Source organism: Podarcis pityusensis (assembly GCF_964106645.2).
Source record: "Podarcis pityusensis genome assembly, chromosome: 1".
In the NCBI taxonomy this organism is placed as follows: Eukaryota; Metazoa; Chordata; class Lepidosauria; order Squamata; family Lacertidae; genus Podarcis; species Podarcis pityusensis.
The window spans coordinates 118335591-118361496 of NC_138028.1; the positions used below are offsets into that span (position 1 = coordinate 118335591).

General features: G+C 46.1%; 1 protein-coding gene across 2 annotated transcripts; it reads right to left on the minus strand.

Moving 5' to 3' along the window:
- Positions 1-2460: 2460 nt before the first annotated feature.
- On the minus strand, positions 2461-24856 carry LOC308458059 (mitogen-activated protein kinase kinase kinase 20-like). Of its 2 annotated transcripts, none has more exons than XM_080972666.1 (5): positions 24739-24856; positions 10335-10451; positions 7966-8040; positions 6731-6881; positions 2461-4050 (listed from the first exon to the last, which is right to left on the minus strand). In XM_080972666.1, exons 2-5 carry the CDS (start codon positions 10434-10436, stop codon positions 3368-3370), a joined length of 1011 nt encoding a protein of 336 aa, XP_080828792.1. In that variant the 5' UTR covers positions 10437-10451; positions 24739-24856; the 3' UTR covers positions 2461-3367. The 2 variants fall into 2 exon arrangements, with proteins under 2 accessions (XP_080828792.1, XP_080828793.1); XM_080972667.1 differs by lacking the exon at positions 24739-24856 and adding an exon at positions 20948-20993.
- Between the last annotated feature and the right edge of the window lie 1050 nt (positions 24857-25906).

Below are 25906 nucleotides of genomic sequence, written 5' to 3' on the forward strand. Positions count from 1 at the left end.
TATTTTAAATGTGGGGGGAAACATTCAAAACTTGTATCCCCTTAGGTAGTTTGAAATGGCATAGTTCAGCTGTTTGTAAGGTGGATAAAAGTGGCTAGCTGGAAGAATGGTCTAACGACAAGTGAAGGATGCCAAGTGGACTGTAAATAAGAAATGATGCGGCTATGTGAGGAAATGAGGATGACCGTATGCTTGGAACTGGAGCAGGAAACCTGATTTTAAGAAATTGAATTAAATTAATTTCGTTTGATTTGTAATAATTTGGAAAAATAATTTGAAATGGCATAGTTCACTCTACCAATTTGGGATTCTTCTCTTATTTTGCTTCACGTATAGGCTAAGGCTGGGTACACACTAGCTGATTTGTAGCACGCAAAAATATAGCTTTCCTCAATCCAGAAGCATTCGTTCTCATTCCAAACACATTGTTTCCAATCTAGATTGGCTTTAGTTCCCATCACCCACAAGTGTGGGTATGGTTACTTGATACACATTTGAAAACTCTCCCCTTGGTTAGGTAATCTACACCTTTTTCTCCCCTCACCTGCCCCAGGTGAATTATGATCCTGGTATAAACCCGTCTGCATTGTCATTGGGCAGATGTAGGTACAGCCACTCCACTGGCTTTCAAACTGACACACTGTGAGCTAACACAGAATCCAGCAGCAACGAGCTTATATTTTTGGAAAAACCACTTCCTCAAGAAGTACTTTTCAGGGGCAAAAAAAGAAGCAATGTCTAGTCTAGAGCGTGGGGGCTACACTGGAAAAACAAGTACAGCGCTACCTTGGTACTCAAACGGCTTGGCTCCCGAACACCACAAACCCGGAAGCGTTCTGGTTTGCGAACATTTTTCAGAATCCGAACGTCCCGCAGCTTCCAACTGAGTGCAAGAAGCTCCTGCAGCCGACCAGAAACCGCGCCTTGGTTTTAGAGCCGTTTCGGGATTTGAACAGACTCCCGGAACGGATTAAGTTCAAGAACAAGGTGCCACTGTACAGTGGTACCTCAGGTTAAGTACTTAATTCGCTCCGGAGATCCGGAGAACCTGAAACTGTTCTTAACCTGAAGCACGACTTTAGCTAATGGGGCCTCCTGCTGCTGGCGCACTGCCGGAGCACGATTTCTGTTCTCATCCTGAAGCAAAGTTCTTAACCCGAGGTACTATTTCTGGGTTAGCGGAGTCTGTAACCTGAAGCGTATGTAACCTGAAGCGTATGTAACCCGAGGTACCACTGTACTTGGCCTCCACTGAGGGTAGAACAAAACGCCATGTGTACGCAGCCTAGGCCTCCATTTCCCTAAGTTTCAAATAAAAGTTTAGCCGCATGATAAAGCTGCTTTCATGGGAAGCTGACCATGCAGAATCCTAAAGTCCTCCCCTCTCCTGTAACAATCCCAAAAGGTAGGTTAGTGGCTTGAAGTGTTGGCTTAACCTTTGCTTTTCTCCTTGCCCTCTAAGTAGCAGCCATCTGTTACAGAAAGCAGCTATCTCTGGCAACCCCTGCCGAGTATGTGTAACCCACTGCCGTACATTGCCTTAACAAGGCTGTACATGCTCAGTGGGAGAAGCAGGGAGCAGGCCCACTGCAGGCACCTAGCTCATTAGCTCAGAACAGTTTGGATGATGCCTGTTGTCTCCTATTTGTAAAGCCCTAAACCCTTAAGGACAAGGTCAGGACTGAGGTTTCCCTTAAAGTTTTAAAGCAACTTACGGATTTCCACAGAGCTGCAAATTCCTTGTTCTGCTGACGTTTTCTATCTTATAAAGGGCTGCAAGTTTTTAGTTCCTTATTGCCAATCTGAGAGAACTGCTGTGGAGCTGAGGTGACCCAGAAATAGAGGCCGTTTCCATTCTAGCCAGGAAGACAAAACCCTAGAGACAAAACTTTGGAAGGATGGAGCTCCGCTTTAGTAATCTGATGACACTTAATGTATACATCGTCTATGCAACCTTTATGTACTGCTGTTTGATGTGAGATAGTTTTATGTTATGAATCCTTTGCTGCGAGTCCCTTCAGAGACCTCTGCAGACTAAAGGATGTTAAGAATCATACAAAATAAATACTTAAAATAGTTATATACGTGTGAATCTGTGCTGTGTGATTGAGAATTCTTGAATAAATGGAAGCAAGTCATTTCTCAAAACTTGGTCTCTGTGCTTTCCCCTCTTCTGTTTCTGGATTGGATTTATGGCAGCAGGGCACACCATCTTACTGAGAGCTAGGAAGGTTTTATTTTCTTTTAAAAATCTTCCAGTGTATTGCAAGGAGGGGGAGAACAGATTTGGGAAATACGGAGTAACTGCTCCACATATACATACCACTTCAAAATCAAAAGATTTGAAAATAAACCCTCAAACCATTTCCTTTTCATAACGGACTGATGCGGTTGAATATGCTAAGCTTTGTTTTCTGTTTATACAGAATTAAAAATTTCATTGCCAAAGTCAACAAGAAACATTGTCCAATCCAAAGCATGTTTACTCAGACAAAAGTAACATTTAATGCAGTGGGACTTACTTTCGTGTTCAGGACCACAGTCTTAGAAGACAAATCCCTCCCCAAAGGTACCTCAGTAGAATTATAGCATGTATTAACAGTAGTTTATAAGGCTGGGTACAATTAAAATGCAATTAATAAAAAACATTTGCCATATGTTAATAAATAGTCATACCAAAACAATAAAAAAATAAAACAAGAGCGATCAAGGCTATTTTTTTTCTATTTTGTTTGCTCTTCTCTGCAGAATATACAGTATTAAATTATTTCATGATCGTAAGAATTAGTCCAAAGGAAATATGTGGGGACTGCATCTTTAAATGGAGGACTGGGGTTCCCCCATCACCAGAGAGGAGCCTGGGTAAGGTGCAGTGAGCAGATCGGGAGAAAAAAACTCAACAGGACAGGATATTGTAATGAGAGCTGCATAAGTAAGGAAAGGATAACCTTTCCAGTCACATTTTTTTTCAGCCATTGTGTTGCAGGTGGGAGGCAGTTGTGTTTTGTGGTCCTATCCCTACAGGATCAGACTGAAACTATGGTTATTTCCTAATTTAACACTTGTGGAAGTATTAAGTTAAAATCATGAGCACCCAACTGGAAGCAAAGAGAACTTGCAGCATGTGACTATTCACAATGCAGACAATAGCATCCTATTCACCAGGCTGCAGTGAGTAGAAACCCCAACAACCCATGCTTGTCGTGGACTTGTGGGTTTGATCTCCATGAGAGGTAATGTATTCATGTTCAATAGCGCTAGTCTCACATTCATTGTCAGGCGAATCTTTAAAAACACCCCCCACACCTTTCTCTGTAGAAACTAAATGTCCAAAAGAATAAAATAAAACCTATTTCTCAAAAAAACATCAATGGACTTTCTTCTGGCTGGCTCCAGTTCCTTTTGCCTTCTCTTCTCTTTGTTTGCCAACGATATGCCGATGAGACTTTTTCGAATAATCAACTTTGGTCCATCCGCCTTCACCAACTTTGCTTCCCTCTTCCTCTTCTATTTTGGGTTTGCTTTCAGTTTTCAAAGGCATCCCTGGTATCAACTTGGGCTGCTGGGGGTAATGAGGAGACTTCCTGTCATGTGACCTTGATGAGTGTTGACTGTACGTTGGCTGGGAATGCCTGCGGAATTTCTCTGGGTTCTTAGCAGCTGCCTGAGCACCTCCCGAACCCCTTGCAAAGCGCCTTCCGCTTCCTGACACACTACGAGAGTCGCCGCTGTGGTAGCTGTGCCTGCTTTTAGTTTTGGACCTGTCTCTTTCCGAAGGGCTATCTGAAGCTGCGCTGGAGGTGCTGCTTCCCTTTGAGTTCAAATGCAGTGATGATAAATACGGTGTGGGAGACGATCCTCTCGACTGACTCAGAGAAGTGATCTGATAGGTTACAGGAACCTGGGTCCGTCTCACGGCGGCAGCGTAGGTGCCTTGGTCCTGAAGGTACGGCAAAAAACCGTTAGGGCTGTGAGGGCGGGAACGTTGGAGAGAAGGGCTGCTGGTCACTCGGCGCAGTTTCAGTGCATTCATCCATTGGGCATCAATACCTGAAAGAAAAACAGAGGGCATCAGTTTTGAATTCTTTCTGAGGAAGCACCAAAAGTAAGGGCTGTCCATGACTTCGCATAGGTGCCGGTGTCTTGTTATCTGTGGGCTGCCTGGCCATGTCACAGTCTGACAGGAAGGGCAGTTGGTTCGCAGGTTGGAGAGAGAAAGAGAGAGAGGCTTAGCTCACTTGCAGTTAGTTTCTTTATGAAGGGAAACAAAACAAAGAATTTACAGAGATTTCTAATGGGTAAGGGACGCAGGTGGCATTGTGGGTTAAACCACAGAGCCTAGGAGTTGCCGATCAGAAGGTTGGCGGTTCGAATCCCCGCAACGGTGAGCTCAGTCCCTGTGCCTGCCAACCTAGCAGTTTGAAAGCACGTCAACATGCAAGTAGATAAATAGGCCACGACTGGACATAATGGTCAGGGGTCCCTTTACCTTTACTAATGGGTAAAACTGTCTAAACGAAGACGTTGTTTGGACTGGTTTGCAGCCCCTCCTTAGCATTCCCTAGCACTCGGTATCAGGCCTCTCTTTCTGTGATTATTTGTTACGGCGACCTACATGGGACTCCCTCTGTGTCTGCCTGGCTTGCTGTTCGGCAACATGCAGCTACAGCCACCTCGTTCTAGGAGTGGAAGGGGAAGGCAGGCTGTCAGTAGAGAAGCTGTCAGAGGGCGTAGTCTTTCTCCTCTCTATCGTTGCTGCAGATTGTGAAGCTCCAATACTTTGGCCACCTCATAAGAAGAGAAGACTCCCTGGAAAAGACCCTGATGTTGGGAAAGATGGAGGGCACAAGGAGAAGGGGACGACAGAGGACGAGATGGTTGGATAGTGTTCTCGAAGCTACCAGCATGAGTTTGACCAAACTGCGGGAGGCAGTGGAAGACAGAAGTGCCTGGCGTGCTCTGGTCCATGGGGTCATGAAGAGTCGGACACGACTAAACAACTAAACAACAACAACAATCGTTGCTGCCAGTGCCTCCATCCAAACTAGGAACCCCATCCCCCTGTCCTGTGCTGGGGCACCTGTCTGCTCCCATCTCTTTGCTGTCCCTCAAGCTCCATGCTTCCAGCACTTCCCAGCTTGTCCTCGCCTGTGTGACTGGTATCCCACCATCAATTGCCAGGTTCGAAATCCTCTTCCTCTGCATCTTCCCTGTGGGGCTCTTGGTTGGGCAGATTCCACCACTCTTCCTCATCCAGCTAGTCCCTGACAGGCCATCAATCAGCCCTTTTCTTATAGCGGTGCTGCTAATGTGCTTGGGGAGCTGTGTTGTTAGTCCTTTTCCTTCCAAGGAGATTGCAGTCACTGAATAATGTTGACGCATGTGTTGAGAACACACTTAGGAAAGTTGGTTCTTTCGGCAGGATTTCGAAGACATGACCTCCATTGCTCAAACAATTCTAATTGTTTATAACTGTGCAATGCCCGTCTATGCACCTGTCAGGGAACTGACATCGGAGCCTGAGGCGGAGGCAAGGCTCCCAAGCAATGCTGGAGAAGGGCCCAGCAGGGAGAGAGGCAGCTCATCAGCTGGGGAAGGAAATCAGCGTAACAACAGGGATAAAGGGGGGCAGATGGGGGAATTGGCGAGGGGGCTCCAGGACTCCTCGCCGGAGACCAGCGGGGAGAGCACGGGTCCTCCGCTACCCACACCCTCCCTGCGCAGAAGACTTCCGCGCAGGGAGAGTAGGAGGAGACTTGGCGTCAAACAGCTTTTATGCTGGAAAAGGTTTAAGAAACGCCCACTGACGGATTCTGCTAGCGACTGAAACAGCCACGAAGTGAAGGGCTGTCCAGACAGAAAAAGTTTAACAAGGCAACCTAGCCAGGAGTGGTTGCACGAGCAACCCCTATATTTATTACAGCACCCTTCGAATTAGGCACATCCTATATACAAATTAGTAGATACAACCGTACACTAAAATACACGACTAAACAGCACACACTTATTTTTAAAGCTCTTCTGCCATTATTCATTGACTTGACAGACTTCTAGCTGTTTGTACTATCTGCAGTTAAGGGATGAGCGTGGCGCTGTGGGTTAAACCACAGAGCCTAGGACTTGCCGATCAGAAGGTCGGCGGTTCGAATCCCTGCGACGGGGTGAGCTCCCGTTGCTTGGTCCCTGCTCCTGCCAACCTAGCGGTTTGAAAGCATGTTAAAGTGCAAGTAGATAAATAGGTACTGCTCCGTCGGGAAGGTAAACAGCATTTCCGTGTGCTGCTCTGGTTCGCCAGAAGCGGCTTAGTCATGCTGGCCACATGACCCAGAAGCTGTACACAGGCTCCCTCGGCCAATAAAGCGAGATGAGTGCCGCAACCAGAGTTGGTCACAACTGGACCTAATGGTCAGGGGTCCCTGTACCTTTAATATCTGCAGTTAAGTTTTTGTCCATTAAAATAAACTACAAAGTTGATATGTCAGGAAAGTTCTGATCCAATGGATGCTGGAAAACAACTGCAAAGTTCTTAGTAAGTGTGAATATTAGACACATTTCTCTGAGAAAAGGGAATTCTAGAGAGATGCCTTCGTTTCTTGTTGAGTGAATGGGATGAGCTAATGGGAGTGTGTTTTCTGAAACAGATATTAATGTCTTGTTTTGTTTTGTTTTGTTTACTTATGTCCTTCTTTCAACACTCTGCATCATTAAACTTACTGGAATTTAAACTTACTGGAATTGGATCTGCTCCGAGGGTTGCCTTCTGAGTTTGGGAGCGATGTCTGTATTTTAAGCTGTATTGACTTCACCTCATCTTGAAGCTTCACTTTACTCCATTCCACTGGCTGGATATGTCTGGTGGATTTTGGAGTTCTGACAATGCTCTGTTCAACAAGATATTCAGAAGCAAAAAAATAAAGACCCCCATTGCAGTCATGCAGTGTTTGTCCAGACACTGAACTTAGGATTGTGACATTGATGGTACCGTAAATTCTCATGCTGAGTTTGTTTAATATCCTCTTTTAGTTTGGCCGCAAAGAATTTTTTTCAGTTGTGCAACCAATCTGGCGGCAAATTACGCTTTCTCCCCCCCCCAAAAAAATAGTGTACTGAACAAGGGCAAGATTTTAATGGCTGCCTTTTAACAGAACCGTTTAGTAATTATGAGATCATGTAGTGCTTCAAGTAAATAATCTTTTCTGCCAGAAGAGGTAGGCACTAAGGAGGTATTGTTGCTGAGGTTTCCTTATGGTAGCTTGCCTATAGTGGCTAGCTCTTTAATCCTGCTGTCAGGCTCTGAGACCTGTGAGGAGCTACAGTCTGAAAGGAACCTAGGGTTATTCTTCCTGTTAATAGAAAGCTACTGTTCTTCACTTCTGAGGCAGGCGAGGTCCAGAATTTTCCTATATCGCTCTCTCACTGCTTGAATGCATGCCACAGGACAGAGCTGAAATTTCAATTATTGGCCTCAGTGTGAAATATCCCATTGGTCTTTAAACACTTTTTTTTTGTAAGTATCCAAAAATCTACTCATACAAAGGCTAATTTCCATCCTATTATACATAGCTAAATTGCTTCTAGGTTTTATTTTATGTTTTCCCTCTTGCCCTTTCCCTTCTCCTGTTGTTCCTCTGCTCTGCTAATTAGCGTTTTGCCAAAAAGGTAAGAAAGATTGTCTGTTCAACAAACACCACCTACACCGACCATTACTCAAAAGGAAGAAAAAAGAAAGGTATGTGTGTGTGTATATATTTTACACTTAAGGGAGCAAGCTTTGCCAGCTAGGAGTCTGGGTGTGATTTCTGAAGATGGCATTCAAATTCGCATGAGAAGTTGGTAGTTTAAAATTAATTACAGTATTTGGTGTTGACTACAGTGGGCAAGAAAGTTAAGGCATGTCAACTCCTTATTCTGAAACCCTACAGGCAAAAGGAGCGGGTTGGCTCCCCACCCACCCACAACACTTACCTCATAAGTAACTAAACATTCCACAGTCTGATCGTCTTCTATTCCCACAATCCATTTCTCCATGACAAATGGTGGCTGCAAAATAAAAATAAACGAAAGAAACATTTTTGTTTTCTGCCTCATTGTGCGAATCAATTTCTATGCATCCATCCTCTGTCCTTCAGAAAGAGTGAAAACAAGCAAACACAGAAACTGTGTCAAATGACTAAATAAATACAAAAGTACAAATCTTAGCACATGATGTCTCGTTGGGCCTGCATGTCTTCTGTGATTTATTTTCACGTTTAGGCATTTCAATTTTTGTCATGCTTTTATTGTTTTCTATGCAACCAACTGACCGATTCATTTCATACTGTATACTCATTGCTGGTTAGAAGTTTAGTCATAGGCATTTTTCATTCCGGTGAAGGTCCGTAGCAAACCCGGAAGTACCGGAACAGGTTACTTCCAGGTTTGCCACTCGCGTGTGCGCAGACGCAGTGCTTTGCCCTGTGTCCTTTTTGGCTAGCAGCTGGGGCTCCAGAACAGATCCCACTTGCAAAACAAGGTACGACTATACCAGGCTGCAGAAAACCTGCTTGGACTACTGCAATGCGCTCTACGTGGGGCTACCTTTGAAGGTAACACTAAAATTAATCCAGATTGCAGCAGCTAGACTGGTGACTGGCAGCGGCCGCCGAGACCATATAACACCAGTCCTGAAAGACCTACATTGGCTCCTAGTACGTTTCCGAGCACAATTCAACATGTTGTTGCTGACCTTTAAAGCCCTAAACGGCCTCGGCCCAGTATACCTGAAGGAGCATCTCCACCCCCATCATTCAGCCTGGACACTGACGTCCAGTTCCAAGGGCCTTTTGGCGGTTCCCTCACTGTGAGAATTGAAGTTACAGGGAACCAGGCAGAGAGCCTTTTCGGTAGTGGCGCCTGCCCTGTGGAACGCCCTGCCATCAGATGTCAAGGAAATAAACAACTACATGACTTTTAGAAGACATCTGAAGGCAGCCCTGTTTAGGGAAGCTTTTAATGTTTGATGTTTTATCATGTTTTTAATATTCTGTTGGGAGCAACCTAGAGTGGCTGGGGAAACCGAGCCAGATGGGTGGGGTATAAATAATAATAATAATAATAATAATAATAGTAAGTATTATTATTAGTATTACTATTACGAATGAGCTCTAATACTAAGGCTTGGGGTCCAGACTTGGCCAAGCAGAAAGCCACTTGTGCAGCTGGGCTTTTCCCCACCCCTCCTCCTTACTGCAGACCCCTTCCCCTGACAGGCTACATCTTACACACTTTTCAGAAGACCCAACAGGATTTCAAACAATGAACACAGCAACCTTTCTCAACCTGGTGCCTTCCAGAAGTTTTGGATTACAGCCCACATCAGCCCCAGCTAGCACAGCCAACAGTCAGGGATGATGGGAGTTGTGGTCAAAAATATCAAGAAGGCACAAGGTTGAGGAAGGCTGGAAGAGGACACACTCAAATAGCAGGTTGAGTCTAGGGCTACTTCCACACCAGGCACTTAGGGTGGAATTGCCATTCTTCAATCACTCCCCGTTTTTATGGGACACCTATAGCATTCCATAAACCACTCTATTGTCACCTTGTATTTTCCTGCAGTTATTCTGTCTTTGAACTAAACAAATAAAATTTAAAGATAACGGCCTTTCCTAATCATTTCCCCCCCTGAAGAAGCATTTTAGCATTAGTTGAAAGACTGGGTTTAAATAACAAGCAGGCTGATAATATGAAATGAATATTCAGGAAAAACTGCAATTTTTTGATATGTGTGGAAAACCAGTGGAAAAGCCATTATTATTAGTCCAGAATCAGTTTTCATAGAATAGCACATTTCTACCATGAATCTGCTGTGGGTTTTTCCTTTCATAAAATGGAAGGAACCTGGCCAAACCTCATAAATCCTGGTGATTATAGGCCTGGTTCAAGACACCTTCCCACTAAATATACCTGTTTTATTTCCCCATTTTAATAACATAAATTGCTGCCAAAGGCCAACACTTTATTTTCCCAGCGCACCTTGATGAACACTCTTCTCATTTAGAACTTGTCTGTACATTGTCTGATGTACGATTTACCTTGTTACGGAACCAAGAAATCACACACTTTAATTGTAATATCTTAAGCGTGCCATCGCTTTCTTATTACCATGACTGAAAAGGTAATGTTAACAGGAAAAAAAATCTATTGTGATACAAATGTGGGAAGGGGTGGGGGGTCTTTAAAAGCTGCCTGCAGAATGAGTTTCTATAGGCACAAAAGTCTGCCGCTGTGGTATTTTAATACCTTTGTTCGAGATCTAGGCAATCATGAAAGCTTCAAGCCCGTAAACAGAACCTTACCTTTGTCATCTTTAAAATCTCTGTGTCAGGTAAGTTAGTGTTAAATGTCACGTCTTTTATGTAAGTTATTGCAATCTCATCCCCATCCATTTCCATGTACATCTTCCATTTACAGTCCTGGCACGGAAAAGAAAATACAGAATATCAAAACTGGACACTGGAGCAATTGTGACCTTTTCTTGTCTCCAAGGGGAAAAAAATAGAAATCCCAATAAATTAATTGATTTTATATTATCTTAGGAACTGAAGCATCCAAACTCCATTTTAATGTGAAATAATCCTTACTTGTCAGCAAGAGGGGTTCTTAAATGGGTTTGGGGACGCTCCTTATCCCCAAACAACACCGAAAGGTCAGGGGTTTAATCTGAAATTCCTAAAAAAAAGGTAAAGGTAAAGAACCCCTGACAGTTAAGTCCAATCGCAGACGACTCTGGGGTTGCAGTGTGTCCGCAGACAGTTTTTCCGGGTGATGTGGCCAGCATGACTAAGCCACTTCTAGTGCAATGGAACAAACCGCCGCGCAACGGGAGCTGACCCTGTCGCAGGGATTCGAACCACCAACCTTCTGATTGGCAAGCCCAAGAGGCTCAGTGGTTTAGACCACAGCGCCACCCGCGTCCCCCTGAAATTCCTACCACAGAATAAAAAGACAACCCGCTTTTCAGTAATTTAAAACTTAAACAGGTTGCCTTTCCTGCAGCGTTGCAAAGGGTCACAGTGAAATCTTTTTAATAAACTTCATCTTTCCGAATATGCTTCGTCTCTATATGTACATATAGCTTTAGCTGGCTCACAGCCACAAAGCACAAATTTTGAAGCCTTTCAAGTATTCTGCATCAGCAAGCAGGAAAATGTGGATGGCATGCAGGAAACAAGCAAGTTAACTTAAGGACTTCTGTTCCACATATATGACAGCCTTTCTCAGCCTGGTGCCCTCCAGCTGTTACTACAGCTCCCATCAGGCTCTGCCACAACAGGGATGCCAGTTGGAGCTGATGGTAGTTTTAGCCCAAGAGTAGCTGAAAGGAACCAGGTTGAGGAAGTCTGTTATCTGCAAATGTCACCCGAGTTATAATATTATTTACATCTGCACCTGGAGCATGTTTTCCTAAAAGGATCAGAGAAGCCATTTGAACTACGCACATTCAACAGGTGGTCTGTTATTTTGAGAGCAAGTGCTGAGGACTGTTTTAATAAGCGGTCTAGGAAAATTCATAGATTAACAACAAATGGCCTTAAAACAAGGCATTTCAAATTATTTTCCATTTCTCATTAAGTCTTTATTTAATTCATGATTCCATTTCCCAGGAAGGCATCACAGAGTGATTAACAACAATTAAAAGAATTTCAAATCCAGCAAAGATAATAAAAAAAACCTTCCCTTCCTTCCTCTCGGCTGTTCAGGGCAACATCACTGGCCGTTCCACATTTTATCCCTATCACACAAGGATGTGGTGAATGGCTCAGCCACCCAAGGTGTTTCACCAATAGCCCACCCTGTCTTCATTCCCATTTTACAGAGAAGTCAGACAATACTAGGTAAAGGTAAAGGTACCCCTGCCCGTACGGGCCAGTCTTGACAGACTCTAGGGTTGTGCGCTCATCTCACTCTAGAGGCCGGGAGCCAGCGCTGTCTGAAGACACTTCCGGGTCATGTGGCCAGCGTGATGAAGCTGCTCTGGCGAGCCAGCACCAGCGCAGCGCACGGAAACGCCGTTTACCTTCCCGCTATAAAGCGGTACCTATTTATCTACTTGCACTTAAGGGTGCTTTCAAACTGCTAGGTGGGCAGGAGCTGGGACCAAACGACGGGAGCTCACTCCGCCGCGGGGATTCGAACCGCCGACCATGCGATCGGCAAATCCTAGGCACTCAGGTTTTACCCACAGCGCCACCCGCGTCCCCTCAGACAATGCTGGTGACAAGTAATTGTGGTCCACTGTTTTCTACATTGATATCTCGTGTTTCTAAAGAACGATCAATAAAGAAGAAAGGGGGGGACCAGAGAGTTGCCACACCAGCAATCTAATGTGGCCAAGGCTTTTGTGCCTTTAATTACATTGTGCATTATTCAGGCTTGGGGGGGGGGGGTTTGTGCCTTTAATTACATTGTGCATTATTCAGGCTTTGGGGGGGGGGCTTTTGTGCCTTTAATTACATTTTATTGCCTGTTTTCTGCTGATAGTGGAAGTAGGTATTAATGACGACTCAGTTAGGACTGACATTGGGGCAATTAGTTTCTTCAGCATTACTCCTGCAGCTGTGATCAATAGGAAGCAATGAAATGAAAAGAAGAAGGAAAGAGGAACCTTTTAATTAACATTAGGAAGGACTTGTGAGAAAACATTACAGAGGGGCCTTGGCCACTGGGAAGGGCATTGATAACACTGTATTAAAAGCTGTTGGTAACCAATGTTTTAAACCTGCTTCCAGTTAATTATAGAAAAGCAACCCCTTAGCATCACTAAAGAGTTCTGTGTGTGAAAACAACTTTAACGATCTTCTAGCATGGATTCAAACCTAAATGTCCTTAGTCCAAGTCCTACAACCAGCACACCAAACCTGCTCTTTTTGTGCACGGTACAGCAAAGAAAAACAGGACATTGAGAATAAATTTTTACTATATAATAATAATATTTTTTTATTTATACCCCGCCCTTCCCGGTTCAGAAAACCGGGCTCAGGGCGGCTAACAACAAATTTAAAACACTTAATTGTAGAAGCAGCATAAAATACAGTATAAAAACACGAATAACAATAAAATTCAAAGTTCAAAAAACAATTTGGGGGAAATCCATCTAATAAGCATTAGATAGTCACCAGGGCTAGCTGGCGGAATTAGTCCTACTTGGGCCAGCGAGGAGGCCAGGGGAGAATTAGCTGTGGGGTCTCAGAGCGGGTAATCTTCATAAAAGGGGAGGGGGAGGGAAGAGAAGGGAAATAAAAGATCAGGCTGAATTCAAATTAAAGGCCAGGCGGAATAGCTCTGTCTTACAGGCCCGACGGAAGAAGGTAAAATCCTGAAGGGCCCTAGTCTCATGGGACAGAGCATTCCACCAGGTTGGAGCCATCACTGAAAAGGCCCTGGCCCTGGTGGAGGATAGTCTGACTTCCTTAGGGATATATATATCCTTAACAAATGCTAAAATGGCAATGAAAAGACATTCCACGTGATTTAACAGCGAAGGCCATGTTTTGTGTTGAATCCCTGTACAGTGGTACCTCGGGTTAAGTACTTAATTCGTTCCGGAGGGCCGCTCTTTACCTGAAACTGTTCTTAACCTGAAGCACCACTTTAGCTAAGGGAGCCTCCCGCTCCTGCTGCGCCGCCGGAGCACGATTTCTGTTCTCATCCTGAAGCAAAGTTCTTAATCTGAGGTACTATTTCTGGGTTAGCAGAGTCTGTAACCTGAAGCGAATGTAACCTGAAGCGTATGTGTCAGGGGTTCAGGGACAGAGGCACAGGGTAGGCAGGAGATGGAGAGCGATGGGGATGAATCCCAGGACAGCGAGGAAGAGGATGACAATGACTCTAGAGATTCCATGAGTCTTTCCAGCGAATCAGAGGATTCCCAGAAGGGGGCGCCGGTGGTCAAGGCCAGGGGAGCCCCAGGGGGGACTTGTCAGGAGCAGGGGGCCAGCGGGGGATCCCAAAGTGGCAGCTGGGCGTCAGGACCAGCCTCCCCGCCAGAGTGCAGCGAAGGGGGTGGAGGTTCCAGTGTATCAGGGGAGGCGGCTCCGGCAGTAGAGAAAGGAGGGAGGTCGGAGCAAGCCACCCTCCCGGAAGGGGAGGGGAGTAGTGAAGGGAGTAGCGTAGCTGTCAAAAGGAAAGTTAGAGGTTGGGGGCGCGCGCCAAGTTCAAATGTAGAGGCGCGCGGAAGTACAGGGAGCCCGGAGGAGGGGCCAGGTCCCAAAGCCCGCAGGAGGGGGCAAGAGCAGTCTGATTCCGCGTCGGAGGAATCCAGGAGGGGCGAAACCCCAGTGGGCAGAAAGACCCTGCGGAAAAGGAAAGAGAGAAAGAGGTGGAGCAGCGCAAGCCTCTTAAACTGGTGCAGGGCGGGGACAGATTCAGAAGGGACTTCAGCGGTCTAAGCCTAGCAGACGTAGGGCTGCGCGCCTCGGATCTGAAGCAAACAATGAACTGCAATAAACACTTTTATATATAAGAAAAGAAAGGCGTTGGTCTTTTGTGAGCTGAGACTTGAGGCAGCCCTGACAGTAAGTCCCTTCTCTGAAAAAACTGCAAAAAATTTTTTTTTGCAAAGCTCACGAAGTTTGGCAGAAATGACTACTGAGGAGCAGATAACGACCCTGCAAAACGCAGTCGCTGAACTCTCCGTTGCAGTACGGGTCTCTCAGAAGACAGTTGCCGAAGCAGAAGCGCGATGCCAGGATCTGCAAGCCAGGTGGGATCAGGCGTGCACACAGGGGTTCCCGGGGTCCAGATCAGAGGGAATCGCTCTCGGACGAAGGGGAGGCAATTTAGTAGCCCACTTCGATGGGAACCTGAAGCATTATTCCAATTTCAGAGCAGACGTCCTATACGCGCTGCATTTGCTTCGAAAAGACTTCAAAGATGAGGAGGAGAAAGTAAGCTTTATTGTGTCGCATTTGCATGGGGAAGCTAGAACCTGGTTACGCAATTTGTGGCGCGAAGATGGTCTTGCCCGCAGGGACTCTGACGAATTTATCAAAGCCATGGACGCTTGCTTCCAATCTACTGTTGACGTTGATGTGGCGCGCCAGGAGATGCATGGATTGCGGCAGGGCAAGGCTACAGTGCGTCAGTACCATTCTCGCTTTTTTGCATTGCTGAATGTGCTGGGCTGGGAAAAAGACTCCCTGGCAGTGAGAGACTTGTTTTGGGAGGGGCTTCATGGCTCAGTAAAAGATGAGCTGGCTAGGGGAGACAGACCTCAAACCCTAGCAGACGTCGTCCAGAGGGCACTCACGATAGGGGTGCGCCACGAAGAACGCCCTTGGCACAGTGAGGAGGGGCGTCACGTCCGCCCACCAGCTAGAGCGCCTCCTTTTCTTCTTCCCAGGGACCTGGGACGTACAAATCCCTCGCCTATGCTGAAGGGAGGGGAGGAGCCAATGGAGCTGGGTCGTGCAAAGGCTCAGTCAGCTGCCGGAGCCTCAGCGTCCGGAGCAGTCAAGGCGAAGCCTCCTAGAGGGACCAGGAAGTGTTACATCTGTGACAGCCCACAGCACATGGCTAAAGAGTGTCCCCAGAGGCTCCAGAAGCACACTGCAGCCTTAGCAACAGTAACAGGGGAAGAGTTCCAAGGAGAACAGTTTCAGGGAAACGAGAATGCCTGGATGGAAGCAGAGATGCTGGGGCTCCACCAGGCAAGTCAGTGAAGCAGTCCCCAGCGCTTTTGCAGCCTACAGACCCCTTACCACCCAAGCCAGTGGTGCAGCTCACTGCTACTCTCCAGCTACCTAATGGACTCACCCTGGAAGTCCCCATTACGATTGACTCAGGGAGCAACGCAGACTTCGTGGGGATGCAGTTCATCAAGCAGCATCGCATAGCGCTACTACCAGCCACGCTGCCTCTGAACGTCGTCACGGTAGATGGCAGAAAGTTGCTGGGTGGGCAAGTGGTACAACAGACGCCACCCATGCTGCTGAAAATTGGGAATCATCGCGAGGTCATCAGTTTCAATGTCACCCAACTGTCAGACACGCCTATAGTGTTAGGCATGAGTTGGCTGGATAGACACAGCCCATCATTAGCGTGGTACCAGCGGCAGCTCACCTTTGGCTCGTCCTACTGCGCACAACATTGCATCCAGACAGGCCAGGAGGAGGAGGGCCAGGAGGAAGGGCAGCAGTTGCATCTAGGCATGGTGCAGGCAGTGCCCCACAAGTACAAGGGGTTTTTGGAGGTCTTCTGTGAAAAGGAAGCTGACCAATTACCACCCCACCGGCCCTACGACTGTGCAATTGACCTCTTACCAGGGGCGACGCTGCCGACTGCGAAGCTGTATTCCATGTCTGAAGATGAAATGCAGGAACTCCGGGAGTTCATAGATCACAATTTGAAGCGGGGATTCATCCGAGAATCCAAGGCCGTGGGGGGCAGTCCTGTGTTTTTCGTGAAGAAGAAGGACACGCCCCAAAAAAGGCTCATTGTGGACTATAGGGCCATCAACTAGATGACAAAGCCCAAGGCCTTCCCCATGCCCAAGATTGACGACCTGCTCGCGACGGTGAGGAAGGGGAGGATCTTCACCAAGTTGGATCTACGCGGAGCATACAATCTAATACGCATGAGGGAAGGTGACGAGTGGAAGACGGCCATGTTCACGCCGCTGGGCACCTATGAATACAGAGTTATGCCGTTTGGTCTCCAAAATGGCTCCCACTGTTTCCAAGCATTCATGCACCACGTGCTAGCAGGACTCCTCTACAAGAAGTGCGTATGCTTCCTCGACGACATTCTGATCTTCTCAGAATCGCAGGAGACTCACGAGAGAGACGTAAAGGAGGTCCTGCAGAGGCTACGGGAGCACAGGCTCTACGCCAAACTGGAGAAGTGCCAGTTCGACGTGACGGAGGTGGATTTCCTGGGCTACCGGCTGTCAGACAAGGGACTAGCCATGGACAGCGCCAAAGTCCGCGCGGTGTTGGACTGGAATAGTCCGCGCAATCGGAAGGAGGTCCAGAGGTTCGTCGGTTTCGCCAACTTTTACCGCAAGTTCATCAGGGGTTTCGCGAAAGAGACGGCAGCTATCACGGACACCCTCAGTTCCAAGAAGAAAAAGTTCACCTGGACGGACCAGGCGGAGCAGTCCTTCAGGAGACTTAAGAGTCTCTTCGCGTCCGAAGACCAGCTGCTACACGTGAATCCCGGCAGGCCCATGCGGGTTGAGACTGACGCATCTGACAGAGCAGTGGGGGCCGTCCTCTTGCAGGAAGATCCGCAAGGGAACTGGAGGCCCTGCGCTTTCTATTCCCGGAAGCTCAGCAAGTCGGAACAGAACTACACCATCTGGGACAGGGAGTTGTTGGCCATCCACGCGGCTTTCAAGGCGTGGCGGCACTTCCTTATCGGAGCCAAGCACACCGTGCAGGTCCGCACGGACCACAAGAACCTAGAGTATTGGCGCACGGCGAAGCTCCAGAGCCAGAGGCACATGAGATGGGCGGAGTTCTTTGCGGATTTCGATTTCCGGATAGAGTATATCCCGGGAGACAACAACGTCATAGCGGATGCGCTCTCCAGGAAACCGCAGTATCTCGAGGAAGCGGCACCAGTGGCAGCCAGGCACATTTTCGCACCGCAAGCGTGGGCGTGCGCTTCCGCCGCCGTGGACCTGGACGCGGTACGACGCGCGCTGCAGACGGATCCGTTCGCACAATCCAAGATGGAGGAGGTGCGAAGAGGGACAGCAAAGGACGGCGAATTCCAGATACGCGACGGTCTGCTGACCCGCAAAGGTGCTCTCTACGTGCCTGGAGACGATCTCCGCGCGAAGGTTTTACAGCGAGGAAGAGGATGACAATGACTCTAGAGATTCCATGAGTCTTTCCAGCGAATCAGAGGATTCCCAGAAGGGGGCGCCGGTGGTCAAGGCCAGGGGAGCCCCAGGGGGGACTTGTCAGGAGCAGGGGGCCAGCGGGGGATCCCAAAGTGGCAGCTGGGCGTCAGGACCAGCCTCCCCGCCAGAGTGCAGCGAAGGGGGTGGAGGTTCCAGTGTATCAGGGGAGGCGGCTCCGGCAGTAGAGAAAGGAGGGAGGTCGGAGCAAGCCACCCTCCCGGAAGGGGAGGGGAGTAGTGAAGGGAGTAGCGTAGCTGTCAAAAGGAAAGTTAGAGGTTGGGGGCGCGCGCCAAGTTCAAATGTAGAGGCGCGCGGAAGTACAGGGAGCCCGGAGGAGGGGCCAGGTCCCAAAGCCCGCAGGAGGGGGCAAGAGCAGTCTGATTCCGCGTCGGAGGAATCCAGGAGGGGCGAAACCCCAGTGGGCAGAAAGACCCTGCGGAAAAGGAAAGAGAGAAAGAGGTGGAGCAGCGCAAGCCTCTTAAACTGGTGCAGGGCGGGGACAGATTCAGAAGGGACTTCAGCGGTCTAAGCCTAGCAGACGTAGGGCTGCGCGCCTCGGATCTGAAGCAAACAATGAACTGCAATAAACACTTTTATATATAAGAAAAGAAAGGCGTTGGTCTTTTGTGAGCTGAGACTTGAGGCAGCCCTGACAGTATGTAACCCAAGGTACCACTGTAAAATGTTCTTATTCCTAAGTCCATGCAGTTGACATAAATATAAAATATTTGGGCTCTTATTCATTATTGTTTTTTCATATGTTTTTGGCTTTTTTAAAAATCAGTTTCAGCAAAACTTTAAGCAGATGGACCAGTCTTCTTTCTGTATGGGAATAACCCATATTAACTTGTATCACTGTAGTCATGATAATTAGGCATAGCTGCCAGAAAATGACCCCAGCTACTTCATGACTCTCCAGGGGCCTTGCTGCCAGTATCTGCCGTCAAGAAAGGCTTTCGACCCTGGTTAGCATTGACCCGTTACTTCTTAAGGAGTCAGCCTAAGGACAAATATTTAGGGGAATCTAAAATTAAGCTACATTGCTGCCAGCATATGACAGAGCAGTACCATTTTGGAAGTTTAATATAAGATTACATAATTAACTATATTCAATTTAGACTTGGTTATATGTGTTCACTTTTTAGTCCCCTTGCTTTCCATTTTTATCTTGCACGCCCTGAAACCCTGCATGTGAGCTCAAATATATATCTTTTCCCCCTGTACGGTATCTCTACATCAACCCACAAGCTTCAATACATCTCGAAACAAAAAACGGCAGGCTATGGCTACTTGACCCTCAATGGTTTCATGTCGCAGGATGGTCTACTTTACAGTGGCAAAAATACAGAAATTCAGATACATATAAAATACTGTAACTTGACCTTGCTCCGCCGGAGATGAATAACAGGCAATGGTACAGCGACCATAGTTAATTTTACTGTGCTGGGAAATGGCGCTATCGCTACAAAGAACTTGGAGCAGAAAGAATGTAAATGTTTTGCAAAGATGTTGTTGAGAATTTGGAAAATGGAAAACAAGTGCTCAGCAGAGTCACTGAATATGTGGTAAGATTAAAAACAAAACAAAATCTAAGACCTGAAATAATTAGAGGTCCTCTGTTAAGTTGCAGTTATAGCCCCAGGTACAACCTGGAATATGTAGCCTCAGTGGTGTAGCCTCAGTTGCCAGTGCCCGGGGCGGGCATGCATGCACTGGGCGGGGAACTCCAGCCCAGTCCTTGCTGCCGACGGAGCAACCCCACCACCACCAGAGCAAAGTGGGACCATGCTGAGCCACCTGCCCCCCGTGCAGGGGGGAGCCCGGCCGGCCAATACAGCCCTTGGTGGGCAAAGAGGAGCACTGGGGGCGCATGGTTTGCACCCCCTCAAGAATTGTGCACCCAGGAGCCACGGTCCCCCCAGCACTGCCCACGCTATGCCCCCGAGCACAGTGCAATCTTAACCATGTTTACTGAGAAGACACCCTGGTTACAATGGGAACTTACCCCTATGTGTGTATAAGGATGGGCCACCTGTGGCCCTTGAGATGCTACATTGCAACTCTCCTCATCTTTGACCATTGGTCTTACTGGCTAGGCATGACTGGAGTCCAGCAACGACTGGAGGACCACAGCTTCTCCGTTGTATGTTAACACAGACACACCTTCCACGAAAGCATCATACAGCTTATCAGAAATTAAATCTGCCATCCTGTGGTTCCTGGGAAGGTGTCCCAGAGGCCTCACGATACAGCAGGACTCCCTCTCCATTGGAGAAAAAGCTCCAACAAGAGAGAAGGAGATCCTGCCTTCCCACTGTTGCACAAGCTTACTACACCCTGGCTCTGTGGGAATCTTTAGGGATGCGAGGGAGGATATATTGTCTAAGATATCCTATCCCAGGGGTCTGCAACCCGCAGCTCCAGAGCCGCATGTGGCTCTTTTACACATTTGCCGCGGCTCCGGGGCGGATACTAGCGAGGGGAGGAGGCGCATTGTGCGCCCCGACACTCCCCCACTGTGGCGGGCGCTGTACGGGCTGTGACGTCGCATGGGGGCGGTGCGTGCATTAGTCCCGCCCGCCTGCCCGCTACATTGTAAGGGGCATGTACGCTGGTCACTGCTTTGAAAGGGGGCGTGTACGCTGGTCACTGTTTTGAAGGGGAGTGAAGAACACACACACACAAAAAGGTAACTTGTTAATTTAACGTTTATTTCTATGAGGAGGAGTAATTCTGAGGGGTCAAACAAAGAAATAATAAAAAAGTGACAAAAAGGTTATTTTTATAATGACGAGTTTTGCGGCTCCCAGTTTTTTTTTCTTCGGAAACGGGTCCAAGTGGCTCTTTTTGTCTTAAAGGTTGCAGACCCTGTCCTATCCCAACTTGTCTTTACAAGTTCAACAAAATCAGCAGAGTTAACATTCCCCTTTTTTAAACACACGCACAGCAGATAGCCTGCTCAGACTCGTTAAGAGTCTCTGTAAATATTTCCTGGTATTTTCCCTGTTTAATCCCTCCTAAAATAAGACGCTACACAGTCTTCTGTATAAAACGTTTACTCACAAGTAATCATCTGCTCACACAAAGGTTCCCAGAAGGCAGACTTAAAAGGTTATAACATAGTTTAAATGTGGATCTCCTTATGGGAGAAAGCCCCCTTATGGGAGAAAGCCAGTGTGGTGTAGTGGTTAAGAGCGGTAGACTCGTAATCTGGGGAACCGGGTTCGCTTCCCCGCTCCTCCACATGCAGCTGCTGGGTGACCTTGGGCTAGTCACACTTCTCTGAAGTCTCTCAGCCCCACTCACCTCACAGAGTGTTTGTTGTGGGGGAGGAAGGGAAAGGAGAATGTTAGCCGCTTTGAGACTCCTTAAAGGGAGTGAAAGGCGGGATATCAAATCCAAACTCTTCTTCTTCTTCTTCTTCTTCTTCTTCTTCTTCTTCTTCTTCTTCTCTCGGCCTGGAGCCAAGGGTGCATCTTAGTAGTGCTGTTATTAAGATGGCGTCGATAGAGACAAGAGGAGACAAGATGGTCACCAGCCTGTGGTTCTGGTTCTTTCTATTCCATCTAAGTTACACATAGGAAGTTTCGTCTCAGTCCTGGAAAGCAGGAAGTTCCGGCTGGAGGACTGAGACAACCTTCATGTCTACTCTAGCAATCTTGTGTTTGACTGCATCTGATTCTTACATCCCACAGGCTCTATGGACAATGCTGGTAAAGCCAAAGGGGGGGGGGGGAGAGATTGGGGCACGTCCAGGGAGGAAAGGGGAAGGGCTTGGACCCCAAGCCTTCCTGATCACCTGACACCTACCCCACCTCTGAGCTAGAGAGAGGTTTAGAGAGAGGCTCAGAAGCTAGCATAAATCTCTCCTGATTTCTCTCCCCACTGTTTCTATTGGTAGGGAAACAGTTGTTTCAAAAAATAAAATCGTGAAAAAGGATGGAGGAAAGAAAGAGCACTTCTCTGCACTGCCGGCAAAAACCCAGAAGGACTTTGTGTAAGGCTATTCTTCACAGGGCCTACCTCCTACATTACGACTGCAGCCTTAGTCTAAGAAACAACACTCAGAAACAACAAAATCACATTGAAAAGGGTTTGCTAATTGAAGAGAATTTCACATGGAAGATTGGAAGTCATACAGTGGTACCTCGGGTTAAGTACTTAATTCGTGCCGGAGGTCCATTCTTAACCTGAAACTGTTCTTAACCTGAAGCACCACTTTAGCTAATGGAGCCTCCCGCTGCAGCCGCACCGCCGGAGCACGATTTCTGTTCTCATCCTGAAGCAAAGTTCTTAACCCAAGGTACTATTTCTGGGTTAGCGGAGTCTGTAACCTGAAGCGTATGTAACCTGAGGTACCACTGTAATGTTTCGTTTGTTTTATAGGTTCGCAAAGTTTCCCCATCATTTCTCACAATTCAGACTAAAAAACTACACTTGCTACTTAGCAAAAACTATATGTAAAGCCATGATGTAAAAACCATGGCATCTCTTACTCTGACAGTTTAAACAGATCTGATAGCCTCATTCTATTAAAAATGGACCAGAAGCAGCGCTGTCCATTAGTTCTTTAGATCCAGAAGAAGGAGCTGTGGGTCGCCGACCCCCTTTGACCCCTGCTCTCCTGTGCCAAAGAACTATTGTGCATAATGATTTCACCCTTCATGAGCTATGAGACAGAAGAGGTGCAGCAACAGAGATTGGTTGCATTTATTCGCGACGCTAAGCCATGGTTTAGGGCTATGTGGCTGAGCCAGAATTAGCTCAGCTGGAAAAGAAGAAGAAGGTTTTTTTAAAAAAAGAATCCCAGCTTAGCGTTCTGTTCAAAGCAGAGATCATGGTTTAAAACAAACTCTGGCCATTTTCAACACAAGCCAACTTCAAATCATGAGTCATGAAGCGTGCATGTTTAATTAGGCAGAGTTGTTTTATCTCTGGTTCTAATGTAATATGAAAGCCAAAATCCTCATACTTTGTGTTAAGTTGTGGGTGAACATATCAGACGACACAGCAATTCTTCAAACAGCTCTTGTTTATTCAGAGCCCAGAACAGAACTGAACTGAAGGGTTCAGTCAGCCTGCTTATATAGAGCTCCAGTACAACGTAACTGTAACAATTTTCTAAAACTATCCAATCACTGAACGTCACTTTCGATCCCTTATTTGCATAACTATCTACAGTATCCCCCTGCTGGCCCAGGGTGAGAACTTCAGTACATAACACTTCGGAGCCAAACAACCTACAAGAGAAGCCCATGAGGAAATGTTGCTTTCCTCAACCTCATCCATGCAGTGGTAAACCGTGGTTTACCATGCTGTGTGAACGATTATTAGCCTCCCTCACATTATTGTATGTGTTACTAAGGTAGGAAGCAGAATACTCCGCAAAGCAGTATTATTTAATTATTTAATATAGACATTTGTATTATATCATTATTTAATATTGAAAGAAGCTAGGAAATTATGTCATCTATGAAATCCCATCCTAATTGCCAAAGGCCTCAAGACAGAAGCTTGTAGAAGCAAATTATACATCATGACATTCTTTAAAATCTGAGGAAGCAATTGTGCAAAGCAATAATAATAAGACAAACACTAAAACCAACTGAAAATTCTGGAGATTTTGAAAGTGGCTGTGGAAGGAGAAAGCTATTATGAAACATTATCCCCTCCACAAATGATCAAATCTGTACTGGTGGTGAGGCTTTTAAAAACTCAAGGTGCTTCCTGAACACAGTGACTTTCCCTCACATACATTATCTGAACCCCAGTGTGAAGTCATAGAATTTGGTAAAATAAGTACAGTGGTACCTCGGGTTAAGTACTTAATTCGTTCCAGAGGTCCGTTCTTAACCTGAAACTGTTCTTAACCTGAAGCACCACTTTAGCTTATGGAGCACGATTTCTGTTCTCATCCTGAAGCAAAGTTCTTAACCCGAGGTAATACTTCTGGGTTAGTGGAGTCTGTAACCTGAAGCGTATGTAACCTGAAGCGTATGTATCCCGAGGTACCACTGTAATATTTTACGTTGCAGAAGATTCATAACTTTTTTTTGAGGTGTGTGGGGGGGAAGGGATAATCAGTTTTGAAGGAGGCCTATATTCAGAATATGAATTTTATAAATTAGAACGTATTATTATTATTTAATTCAAGAGTTACAGCAAACTAAAGGAGAAACAGAAAAGGAAGATAAATGAGAGGAAAAAATGGAAGTGCCATCATAGCAGGCAACTGGGTATTGAAAAATATAAGATGTAATGTAAGATAAAACAAACATGGGGGAAAGGAAAAGCCTGATCATGCTGGTATTAAAAGTCGTAGCATGTTGATAATTTAAGCTCCCAGTAGCTCCTTTACATTCTCTGCTATTATCTATCTCAGCTGCTGAAACCTGCTGTTTTAAAGGCAATAAGAGTTGGAACTTCTATAGTGTGAGCACCTGGGTTATTTATCATTAAGGCTAACTCTGCTACACTACATTTTATTATGCCCGATTTAAAGGGAGATAACACAAGTATGGTTAATTTGCTTCTCTTCTTTATATATAGTGTCATGACCCACCACTGCTTTGTCCCAGGAGAGAGAGAGAAAGAGAGAGAGAGAAGGAAAGGGAAATAGATAGAGAGATTTAATAATAATAATAATAAATAAATAAACGATAAAAACCCTAAAAAAAAAAAAAGAAATCTGCAAGAAACTCTCCCTCAAAATTCCATCAATAACCTCTTGTAGCGTGTTTAGGGTTGCAGGGTCTGGAACTAAGAATGTTTTAATCTCTTTCAGCAAAACAATGTCTCATAATGATGTACAGGACTATTGCTGTACTGATGAAGAATCATACATAATTCAGCACCTTTCACTTGGCACCACTGTGATATCCTCATTAGTAGTGGCTCACGGTGGCTGTCAGATGGTGTCCATGCGAATGCAGGCATTATATTGTCTTTGAGATCTGCAGCTGCTTCCATGACACTGCCAGTATATAAAAACATGACGCCAGTTTGTTTTATTTAGTGCTAAACCTTCCAGTTTGTAAAAACAAGGCTGACACAGAGCCTGACATGAGGCAGTGAAAATAATTAGCTCTCATTTTCTCAGCCTCCTATTTCCTTCTCCCCGCTGCGTTCCCTTTCCACTAAACCACCACATGTCAGTCGAAATGGGAGGCAATTAGTGGGCTCATTTCAGTCCCCACAACTGTGCTGAAAAGAAAGTATTTATGATGGCACAATGAACAGCTGAAAGATTAAATAACATTTGCCTTTTGAAAAGAAAATGACTTCTAGCTAAATGGGCAATTTTTGATTATTCTCAAACAAGCTTAGAGTAGTTTGGTCTTTTTTTTTTTTTTGGAAAAAAAAATACAAGAAAGGAAAATGAGTCATTTTTAGGTGAAAGAATCAAATAAAACTTGACACAGTAATGCAAATAACTGATGTTTTATTGCAAAATATGTAAATGTGTTATAGCCTTAACAATGGCCCCAGCCTTGGGTCAAGGGAGTCACTGCCAAGTGGAAACCAGGGAAGAGAGGGGTTGCTAGCACAGCAGGGTGTTGTTGTTTTCCATTGGGGTTTTTTTTTGGGGGGGGGGGAAGTGTTTGGGTTTTTTAAAACCCTGGTTTTAGGGAAGAGGTGTTTATTAAAAACAGTAAACAAATGGAGCGAAACATCAGTGTACGTAACTTATGGCTTTTCACTACTACAAAGGCTCCAGCAAGGTTCACGAAACCATCCCAAATCAGTTGCTATTTTGGCCAAGGAGAACTGAATCAACCCCTCAAATGTAATTAAAACAGGCAGCGTTTTATTGTAGGGTGGGGGTTTTTTGGTTTGGTTTTTTATTAAGAAAGAAAGGAATTATGCTTTGCTTGCTGTTCTCTTTGTTTTCAAGTATTGTGAGGTAGAATTTATGCATAATAATGAATTGCTGAGGTACTAGAAATAGATGTTTGTCTCCAGCACTTTGCAAACAGCAGGTTTCAGTGGCTTAGACGGATGGAATTCTAAGACGGGAAATTA

What these genes read in the sequence shown, in the direction of transcription:
- LOC308458059 (XM_080972666.1), bottom strand. Translation starts at nt 10,436, where the DNA reads ATGTACATGGAAATGGATGGGGATGAGATTGCAATAACTTACATAAAA. An exon ending in AGATTTTAAAGATGACAAAG is followed by an intron (nt 8,041 to 10,334) that starts GTAAGGTTCTGT and finishes TTTATTTTGCAG; the next exon opens with CCACCATTTGTCATGGAGAA. An exon ending in TCGGAGCAGATCCAATTCCA is followed by an intron (nt 4,051 to 6,730) that starts GTAAGTTTAAAT and finishes TTTTTCTTTCAG; the next exon opens with GTATTGATGCCCAATGGATG.